Here is a 12,106-nt window from a genome sequence, read left to right as displayed (position 1 = left end):
AAATATCAAAAATAAAATCTACTTACCTTTTTTAGTATCAAAATTATCGGAGGAAAATCTCAAATTATGTTTTTATTTTAAAAATATCATAAATATAAATTACCTTTTGTAGTTTCGGATATATCAGAAAAAAGTTTCAAAACTACATTTTTCAATATATCAAAAAAAAAAAAAACCACCTACCTTAATAAATATCAAATCAAAAATTAGAACTTTTTTTCAATTATTTTGATACCGAAAAAGGCTTACTTTTCTTCTAAGACTATGACCATATTTTCGAAAAAGTGTATATAAAAATAAGAAATATTTTTGAAAAGCCGGTATTTTCTCAAATCAACCTCTATAAATTGAGTTCAGACATCATAAAATTTAACAAAAATAATTTTTTTGTGCCTATTTATCTTCCCCATCTAATAGAAGAATGTGTCACGCTATGCTAGATGCTTTCCATGGCGGTAGAGATGATTGACTGATAAGAGTAAGAGTTTGAAGAATTTGGGAGTCGACAAATCCAATTACGGGAGAAGAATATAGTCTTAATATGATATTGATGAATGAAAATGTCAATAAATTATATTTTAGTGATATATGTTTGTTGGTTATTCTTTTATAATATTTATTTTGTATCGGACATGTTTGTTGTTTGTTAGGTCATGGAACGATTATAGAAGGAGGGTTGAAGACAATCGTCACAAAATAATCGCGGCGGAATAATCTGATTGGAATTTAACTTGTTGAATAATAGGATTAGAAAAAGTAATCAACCAATTTATATCAATATTTGATTTATTTATAAGCGATCGAATAACGTAGTCTAGTAAAAATCGAGCAAGAGAATTATCACCAGAGAGAAATTGGGTTGTGGTATTGAGAGAGAGGTGGTTGTGTTTAGATGATCTAAAACCCTACAATCCATAGAGGTATTTATAGGTGCCGAGAGACTTGTGTGCTACTCTTTCCCATAATTAAATAATCTGAAACAAAATCAGATTAAAACTTTCAAGCTACTATATTCCATAAATAATTTGAAACAAAATCAGATTCTGAAATTTGCTTCTAATATACCTGAAACTAAAAAAGGTAGTTCTAATTTTTGATATTTTTCATCCCAAAATTCCAAAAAATTAGAAAAACAGAACGGAGCGATGTGAGAAACGCCATCTACACGCCTCTCGCTTCTCCTTTAAAAATCAAGCAAGAGAACTATCACCAGCGAGAGGTAGGTTTGTGGTATTGAGAGAGAGGAGGTTGTGTTTAGAGCATCTCCAACGGTGTTGGCTATAATCGTTGGCTAAATTGGACCTGTAAGACATTATGTAAAATTTGCTGAACCTGTAACACATTTTGCTTCAATGGTATTGGCTATACTGGTTGGCTATAATTTAAAAATAGTATGTTGTTAATATTTTAGATTGTTAAAATAGAATATATCAGTTTAATACGGTAATAAATGATGTGTAATCTTCCTACAGATTTCTTACAGACCTGTAGAGGTTCGACAAATATAGCCATCCGTAGGAGGTTGGCTAAAATTAAAGACAACAGATTAGTGTGGTTGGAGTGCTATATTTTCAGGATGTTGGCTATATTTTTTAATTTTGGAATGCCAACTCATTTTCCCATAATTAAATAATCTGAAACAAAATCAGATTAAAACTTTCTAAAACTTTCAAGTTACTATATTCCATAAATAATTTGTCAATCCCATAATTAAATAATCTCAAACAAAATCAGATTAAAACTTTCAAGCTACTATATTCCATAAAAAATTTGAAACAAAATCAGATTCTGAAACTTGCTTCTAATATACCCGAAAGTAAAGAAGGTAGTTCTAATTTTTGATATTTTTCATCCAAAAAATCCAGAAAATTAGAAAAATAGAACGGAGCGATGTGAGAGGCGCCACCTACACGCCCCTCCCTTCTCCTTTATATAAGTATACTAGTTGAGAAGCCACGCGTTGCGACGACCTATAAAAATTATATTAATAATTTAAAATTAGTATTTGTAAGATAATATAATTGTTTGGCAGTTTATAAAAATTATATTAATGATTCAAATTGATATTTTTGGAATTAAATATATTTTATATTATATATATCTCGATGCAATACCAGTATTAATATATAAAATTTCAAAATTGGATTATGATTCATGAGTGAAAAAATGAAAATAAATTTTTACATATAATTAACGACTTAAGGCATGACGGAGTTAGGATCCTCTGTCCCCTTCCAGTGTCTTCTTATATGTCCCCTCTTTTTTATTGGTCAGTTCTCTACTTTGCACAAAAACTTCTTTTTATTCTTTGTCCGTTTGTTTCTCAACATTTAAACCTTTTCAAATTCATATAACGTAGATTTTTATTACTATATTTCTTTTATACAGTACATAATCAACTAATTTTTTATATGATATAAATACAATATTATATAATTTTTTTCTATTTTTCTATTTTCTATATTAAATAATTAATTATTTTTTTTGAAAACAAATATTTAATATTATTAAATTTAAAAGCAAAAAATACTTTATTTATGACTAAAATAATATATAATATTGAAATGTTTTCTTATATAATTTTTAATCTACTAAAATTAAATTCTATATAATAAATTTTTTCTATAAAGCAAATATATTAATATATGAAGGAAATTCACCCTTATATTTATTAGAGAAAGAACTTACAGTTTATTTGAGTAATTTCTTAGCATATGCAGTTTGCAAATTAAGAAGAAACAGACTCGGCCTACAACTATAAAAAGTCTAACGTGGTCATAAAAAACTGATCAATAACGAAGAAGGGACATATAAGGAGACACGGGAAGAGGACAGAGGATCCGGACTCGGCATGACGAATCTTAATTTTAGTTGTGTTTTTTTTTTTAAAGTAAGCATGTTTTTCACTGACATTGTCATTAATTTCCAAATACTACTTCTTAGACATATACACCAGGCCTCACATGTAAAAAGCATACGGCTTTTTAACAGAACTGATTGATGACATCTAGTCATATACATTGATTAACCGATAAAATATACAGTAAGCTTGCAAGAACATAAGTGCGTAAAAGTCAAAAAGATATTGAGATGCAAATCCGAAACCATCCTCAGTTTTAAAAGGAATAAACATTATGTTCTAGTTATACGAACATTAATCATATCGGGACGTATGAATTCTAATCTATCCAGGTGTATATTAGTGACTCTTTCCTCCAATTTCTTTACATTGGTTGTCCGCAAAAACATGAATTTAAATTCATGAGATAGCAGTCTACTCCCACATCCGAAAAACTCTTACTCTTGTCAATAAATCATCTCTATCGCCGTTCAAAACATCATGTAACTCATTATTGTATTAGATGGAGAAGATAAATGGGCAAAAAAAATTTGTTATAACGCGTATTCGTCCCCTCATCGTATGTGTAGAACGATAGCTTTCCAGGATAAAACGGGCTTTCCAGGATAAAACGGGTTACGATGTCGTTGCATAAGAACGGCACCACTAGCGAGTAAGGTTGTGGTATTGAGAGAGAGTAGATTGTGTTTAGATGATCCAAAATCCTACTACCTATAGGGGTATTTATAGGTGCAGAGAGACTTGTATGCTAATCTTTTCCATAATTAAATAATCTGAAATAGGATCAGATTAAAAAATTTGGAAGCTACTATATTCCATAAATAATCTGACAGAGAGACTTGTGTGCTAATCTTTTCCATAATTAAATAATCTGAAACAGAATCAGACTAAAAAGCTTGCAAGCTATTATATTCCATAAATAATCAGAAACAGAATCAGATTAATTTATGCCAAGATATATACCATATCAATCAATCTGCAACAAAAAAAGGTAGTTTTTATTTTTGATATTTTTCATCTAAAAATTTCAGAAAATTAGAAAAATAGAAAAACTTGGAAGCTACTATATTCCATAAATAATCTGACAGAGAGACTTGTTTGCTAATTTTTTCCATAATTAAATAATTTGAAACAGGATCAGACTAAAAAACTTGCAAGCTACTATATTTCATAAATAATCTGAAACAGAATCAGATTAATTTATGCCAAGATATATATCATATCAATTAATCTGCAATGAAAAGGGTAGTTTTTATTTTTGATATTTTTCATCCAAAAATTCCTGAAAATTAGAAAAATAGAATGGAACGATGTGAGAAACGCCACCTACACGTCCCTCGCTTCTCCTTTATATAAGTATATTGATTAAACAATGTTCATATACAAGTCCACTTGTGTTAAGTTCCTGTTAAGAAAAACTCTTTTATGCTCGACTTAAATATCGTGGGTGCAATTTAGATCTTTTGAAGTATCTTTGATTTTATTTTTAATTATATAATTTTTAAATTTTATGTGTTAAACGATCACGAAATAAGAAAATTAGTTATTTTTAATATGTTATTTGTTTTTCAATATAATTATATCGGCATTTGGAGATCTGTACCGGTTGTATTTTGTTTTTGTTAATGAAATTGTTTTTCTTCTCTAACAAAAAAAAAATATTACAACTTTGTCATACACTAAAATTATAATATTTTAAATATACACAGCATTGTCATTGATCTATACGCTTAGCTTTTGGGATTCTTGGGATGTTGAAAAAAACTAATATATAAATAAAATTTGTGATATTTTGTTTTTTGAAAAACAAAAACTTACATTTAATGAAAGAAAAAATTACACATGAATTAACAAGTTTGCAACAATGAACAAGACTATTAGCGGAACGTCCTACATATTCGAAATCCGTAAACCCAACACGAGGGGCCATCGAAGTCGCTACGTCCATAGTAGGATTTTTTTAACAAACTTACAGTATTTGCACAATCTGATTCGATACTAAAATTGAGCATCGGCCCTAGAGATTATAGTAACATATACGAAATTTGAAAATGGTGCACTTATTTGTAAAAATCATAAAGAAAAATCTCACATACATTCAAATAAATATACAATATACAATTACATAATTAAAAATACTATTATAAGATTAACAACACAATCAATTCAAATACATGTAAATATATAAATGCATAAATTTATTATTATATACTCCATATGCATAGATTTTTTTGTGCATTAGTGATGCTCTAGACGCTCGCTTTAAACCATCGACGAATTCCTCTTTTATTACATAAAGTTCTGCATCAATAGATTATAAGCTCTATGAAAATACCTCGATCCTGCTTCAATAACAGCCCCTTTTTCGTTTCTTACAATTGTAACAACACTGCATCCTATATCTCTCTCAGAAGTACAGTCATCGACATTAATCTTCAAAAAACCTTAAAAACAGTATATTAATTTTAACTTTTGTGTTCGATAATCTTATATATTCCGATATAATAACTAATTACGTAAAATATAATTATTTATAAACCAATCTCTTTACGGGAAGTGGTTATATATTTAATCATCTATAATTATCCCAATCTCAACAACAAAAACATGTATTTTACTTGCAGTAAAGCACGTGGTCAAATGCTTATGAAAATTATCGGTACAAAAACTTAAAGACCGGGTGCAACGACCTTGAAAATGGCGGTCATGCCCTCCACGTGTTACTACGTGTAGAAAGGAAGATGCCAGCTTCCCATCCTCACATATAATTACAAAAATCATATTAGTCCTTTTTATTTATATTTCATGAGTTAGTTATTTTATTTAATTATCTAAAATCGAATACATTATAAAGATATGGGGTTTTCAAGTATGTTAACAAACTTGACATTTAGTTAATCATTTGAACTAAAATATAAACAAAACTATCAAAATAAATAAGAAAATATAAATATTATCAAATCAAAATGTATACGGTTATTTATAATATAAGGGATTTAACCTAATTTAATTGAAAACTAGAAAATGAAGCTACATATATTTAAAAAATTTATCGTGTGTATTATTTTGTAGAATTTATTTATTATCTACAATTTTTATTTAAAAATGAGTAAAACAAAATTTTAAACCCCTAACAATCTCAAATATTTATTACCAAAATATATCAAAGGAATACGTGTAGATTTGTAAAGATAAACGTGCGTGTATAAAATATACAACTACTCTGTATCATTACACGTAAATACTTTAATTAATGTACTCCCATGTCGACCAGACCCAACAAGCCAGTAGGTCACCTTGTTATTATTATCATTGGTGCCTTGTCAAGTTACTATAGATTTAAAGCAACTAGCCATTGAGGCTTGAGCTCATCAATCTCATTCAAAACCTCACTTTCCACCTCTCCACCAATATTGAACACATACATTTATATCTGTTCTGTCTTTTACAAGATTCGAATTCTCGACATCAGAAAGAACGTACCATCTATCTGACTAGGAGGTCATTGGTTTCGGTTTTAATAAAAAATTGATCTATGGCGATTTCTGTTGCTAATCTTGGCATTCTTCCTTGTGAGCCATCAAGAAAAGATGATTTCTCACCATTTTTCGGTCAAAAGTTGCGAAAAAGCTTGGAAAAACAGCCCTTAGTTCGAGTTGTATCGAAAAACAGAGAGATTTTTGCATCTCTAGTCTCTCATGAGCTTGGTAAAAGCAAGCTGGTCTTAAGTGGTGGAGCAAAAGAAGCAAAAGAAGCTGTGGTGGTGAAAAAACAAGAGCAAGATGAAAGAAAATTATCGGATTGTTGGAGAGAAATTCACGGCGAAGATGATTGGGTCGGGTTGCTTGATCCTATGGATCCTCTGTTACGATCAGAACTTATCAGGTATGAGGCTTATTCGAATTTAAGTTTTATACATTAAATATCTAGAATTCTGATTTGACTGACGAAATTCTGGTTCCGTCACTGTAGGTACGGGGAAATGGCACAAGCTTGTTATGACGGTTTTGATTTTGATCCATTTTCTAAATATTGTGGAAGCTGTAGATTTAATCGGCACGATTTTTTCCAAGGATTGGACATCCCAGACCAAGGCTACGATGTGTCACGGTATTTGTATGCGACATCGAATATTAATCTCCCGAATTTTTTCAAGAAATCGCGGTGGCCTAAAGTCTGGAGCAAAAATGCGAATTGGATCGGCTACGTCGCGGTTTCAAACAATGAAATGTCGAAGCGTTTGGGTCGGAGAGACATCACAGTTGCATGGAGAGGGACCGTGACGCGGCTCGAATGGATCGCGGATTTAATGGATTATTTGAGACCAATTTTGGAAAAAAATATTCCGTGCCCTGATTCGGATGTTAAAGTCGAATCAGGATTTCTCGATCTTTACACTGATAAAGACGAGACTTGCAAATTCTGCAAGTACTCAGCCCGGGAACAAATTTTAGCCGAGATCAAGAGGTTGACTGAAATGTACTCTTCCGAAGAAATGAGCATAACAATCACAGGTCACAGCCTGGGGAGTGCCCTTGCATTACTAAGTGCTTATGACATCGTCGAGACGGGCATAAATGTGTTGCCTGACACGCGGCCTATTCCAGTGACCGTGTTCTCATTCTCCGGCCCTCGGGTTGGGAATGAGAGGTTCAAGGAACGGATTGAGTTGCTAGGGGTGAACGTGTTGCGGGTGGTTAATGTTCATGACATGGTCCCGAAGGCGCCTGGGATGATTTTTAATGAGGCTTCGCCTGCGATGTTGATGAAGTTTGTGAAGGGATCACCTTGGAGCTACTCGCACGTTGGAGTTGAATTGGCGTTGGATCATAAGAACTCGCCGTTTTTGAAGCAAAATGCTGATATGGTTTGTGCTCATAATCTGGAGGCTCACCTGCATTTGCTTGACGGGTTAGTTTACTCTGCTGATTCCGACTTGAATTAAATTTCTGATTAGCCTTAAGCTTTAAATAGTTAAACACAAATTTTAGCCGAGATTCGAGATTTGATCACACGAAACTTATCATTTTCAATGTTCTCGTAACATTATTTCTCGTTAACACTCGGCACATATTTTAAAGTTCTTATAAAGTATAAATTATTTTAATTTTTTCTAAATGTAAATTTAATTTTTGAATTTTTATTTAAAATCAATATTTTTTTAAAATAAATTATTAAACTAGTTCAGCACAGAAGAAACTAGAAAGATAACTAGATAAGAAAGGAAGAAACGAAGGATAGTATAATAATTAATGAAGATAACGCTGGGCCAAAATCTGGTAAAAAGTCATATTCTGGTTCAGAAAAGTAGACAAATATTAATATTTAAATTTATTTTACTTAAATTATAAATTAAGCCATTTGTCTTTAGCACTCTGCACATACCTCCGAAACGGAATAGTGGATTATATAATTATTTTATTTAAGTTTATCTAATTTATCTGATTATTTTAGTACATATCATGCAGCACTATATGAAAACGAACATGAGACATGATAGTTTTGTCAAAGAGTTCATAAGATGTGAAAGGCTGTCAATATTATTTTAATATTATTCCACATGTTTAGTCAAAATGTCAAAGCTGGTTACTACATAAATAAAACATGGGATCCTTGATTACTCTCTATTATTGTATTAAACTTTCGGGCTAAGAAATATATTTCCGTACGTCAATATCTCGTACATTATTATAACTCCACATGGTATCTATAAATTATTATTTTTTCCAATTTTTAGCTAATGTTCACTATCTTTCCAAAATCTAATTATATAATTATATGTGTAGCTACGAGATAAAACAAACCAAGACTAGTTAAATTTTACTCAGATGAAAGTCGAGTTCGAATTATTTTTTATTAAGTCGAGTCAAATTCAAGATTTGTTAAAGATGAAATCAGTTCCGGTTATTGATTAATGAACAGGGTCGAACATGTCAAATTTTCATCGAGTCGAGTTGAATTCTTATATATCTTAACAATGGTAAAATTACCGGAAAGAGGTCTAAGGTTTCTCCTGTTGATTGAAATGTTCAGGTATCATGGGAGAGGACACCGGTTTGTGTTAGCTACCGGAAGGGACATTGCATTGGTGAACAAGGCTTGTGATTTTCTGAAAGATCACTATTTTATACCACCACATTGGAGGCAAGACGAGAATAAAGGAATGACCAGAACAAAAGATGGCCGTTGGATTCAGAGAGAGAGGCCTAAGTTTGATGATCACGGTCATGATACCATGCACCATCACCTCAGACAATTAGGTTTAACAAATCACTAGAGCCATCCCGTATAAAATATGATTGTTTATTATATACGTATCTCCATATCGGATGTTAAACTGTAGATAAAATAAAAACAATGGACATATTCAGTTAGTTTTTCTAATAAACCATGCCCAAAGTGATTATATATGGGCCTTCTACGGGTCTAGCACTATAGCAGACTAGCACCCACTGAGATGGGCTCCGATCTAAGTTTTCCCTAAGTTTGGGCCCGGTGGTAGAACTGAGAGTGATAAAAAAATCATTTTATCTTTCACTTGAATAACTTTTTTTTACGTATCTATGAGAGCCGTGCAGTATTTTTTTTCTTTTTAGTAGCAGCCGTTTGGTATTATATAATAGTCATGAAAATAATATTTGAAAAAGAAATTGGAGAAGGGAACAAATCTCGTCCCTTGTTTCAAGTAATAGCAGTGTAACATTATATTATTATTTTTTGAATATAACATTATACAATGGCCACAAAAACAATATTCAAAAATAAATAAATTGGAGAAGCGAGGAATCGAACCTCGAACCTTGTTTCTAGCAAGAAACCAACATCACTAACTAACAACATTATAGTTCGGTGATTGTGCTCTACCAATTGAGCTACTTCCCCATTTACTTTTTTTCAGTTAAGTGTATTAATTTGTACAAATATGTGTAAATGCATAGGCATTTTATCTATTTCGATTAATCTCTTCCTTTTTTTTTTATCTTCTTGTAGATTCGGTGTATTAATGTGTACAAATATGTGAAATTCAGTGTATTAATCTGTACAAATGTGTAAATGCATAGCCAGCCATATGTATATATTTTGCATTTCCCTTAAGCTCAATATGCATGCTTTTATGTCTTATGATTAATTTTTATCAAAAAAAATTTAAAAAAAAATTAATTTACTGGAAAAAAAACACCTCAAACTAATTTCTGATTTTAAATCATTTTCTGACTTATTTTCGATATTAAATCGACTTTCGACTTATTACAAAAACACACGTTTTTTAGCTTAATATTAAAGACAATCACAATTCATGATTTAAAACCAAGGCAAACAAGCTCTATGTAATACCGGTGGATTGTCAATATGTCATAAACTATATAATGTTTAATATTATCATTACCATGCCCAAAGTGCTTATATATGGGCCTTTATGCTGGGCTCTGGTCTAAGATTCCCCTAAAATTTGTGCCCGGTGGTAGAATTAAATAAATAAATTGCTTAATCCGAATGGCTTTAGTATATTTATGTTAAATAATTATTGCTTTAAGATTAAACAATCTTCTTCATCTTTTGTGGGAAAAAAAAAACTTCTTATTTTTTTACTTGAATAACTTCTATTTACATGTTTATTGGTAGCTGTATAATATTGCACAAAAATAGTTTACAGAAAAAGAATAAATCGGAGAAACGAGTAATCGAACCTCGCCCTTGTTTCAAGCAAGAAACCACATACAAAAATAGTTTTTCAGAAAAAGAATAAATTGGAGAAGCGAGGAATCGAACCTCGACCCTTGTTTCAAGCAAGAAACCACATCACTAATAACATAATCAGTTCGATGATTGTGCTCTACCAATTGAGCTACTTCCCCTTTTTTTCAAGTTTCGATTCAGTATATAAAACCTTATCTGTGTATGTTTTGTATTTTGCCATCGATGCAAGAAATTAAAAAAATTGATCGATGATAACAACCGAGAGTTTTTCTCGATTTTATTGCTGTATCGAGTGCATGCGTTAATTTCACATCCTTTTTCATTAACATATGTTTTGCTTCAGGTTGCATCCGATAATTCACTTTTATCAGGGAATGATTTCTGACTGTTCGTACTTGGTTCTTAATGTGTATATATGTTTATTATTTCTGTTTTTTTAAATTCATTTACAAATTAATTTTATATAATGTAGAAATATATGCAATTAAATAATACATACAAATATTACAGAGTATATACATTGTTCCGTTATCCGTGGTTTATTGTCGATCACGGGTGATATGACATTCGACAAGAATGATTGGAGACGGCGTATTAGAGTAGTTGAAACTAGGTCTCTTAGCTCAGAGAGATTATGAAAAGAAAAAGGTTCAGCTCAGTCATTACCAGATGCATTCGCGCCAATCAAAACTGATTGGGTAGGTTCCATGTGAAGAAGGCCGTGAGCTAAGGTATTATATTCTTATTATAGCACACCCTCTTTATTGTGCGGAGGTCTTCACAGAAACTGTTTTATTTATTGTGCACTAAGCCGGGGGTCTTCACGGAAACAGCCTCTCTACTTTATGGGTAGGGGCATGGCTGCATACATCTTACCCTCTTCAGACCCTGCACTAAGCGGATATACTGAGTATGTTTCGTTTGGTTTATAGTGATTTAGGTGAGAACATTTTGTTTGTGATAAAAGTGGAGCAATTCTTAGAAAGTGTAGAATTATTGTTTTGAAAAATTTTCACTCTTTGAATATTGTAATATTTTGCAGCTGAATAATAATATTATCAGTATTCTCATGCTAAACACTGTTTTCCGAGCGCGAGATCCTATTAAGCTTATACTATATGTTACACATTAATTTTCTAACAGGAACAACTAACTACTACAATGAACATGAGCATTATCGCACTGCACATCTCTCTTTCGATCCGGCAGCAATGGCCATAAATGTTAAAGGCAAGGGCCCCAATTGCCCGACCATACTTTCCCATCCCTCCCCCTTCTATACACACACAGACACTCGTACATGCACCTTAAAAACACTTATGTACACACCACCATGTACCCTTCAATTTTTGAAATGGACCGGCATGATTAAATGCTCTTGTTACTTGCACATGTTCTTGCCCCCCTCACTTCTAGTTGACATTCAATTCAAAATTTTATTATAATTCAATCATCAATTAAATTATATCAATACTAATAATGTTGAAAAGAGAGAATCGAATTTAATCGATGAAAATACGGAATAATATTTGTCCGAGATTGTCAGAA

General features: G+C 31.5%; 1 protein-coding gene across 1 annotated transcript; it reads left to right on the top strand.

Annotated features, from left to right (window-relative positions):
* Positions 1-6,141: 6,141 nt before the first annotated feature.
* On the top strand, positions 6,142-9,451 carry LOC108211164 (phospholipase A1-Igamma2, chloroplastic). The gene is made up of 3 exons (XM_017382687.2): positions 6,142-6,745; positions 6,833-7,771; positions 8,894-9,451. The coding sequence occupies exons 1-3, from the start codon at positions 6,396-6,398 to the stop codon at positions 9,135-9,137; spliced, it is 1,533 nt and encodes a 510-aa protein (XP_017238176.1). The 5' UTR covers positions 6,142-6,395; the 3' UTR covers positions 9,138-9,451.
* The last annotated feature ends 2,655 nt before the right edge of the window (positions 9,452-12,106 follow it).

Source organism: Daucus carota, chromosome 3 (assembly GCF_001625215.2).
Source record: "Daucus carota subsp. sativus chromosome 3, DH1 v3.0, whole genome shotgun sequence".
Lineage (NCBI taxonomy): Eukaryota > Viridiplantae > Streptophyta > Magnoliopsida > Apiales > Apiaceae > Daucus > Daucus carota.
Note: the sequence above shows the minus strand (reverse complement) of the source record. Positions and strands in the feature narration are given on the sequence as shown.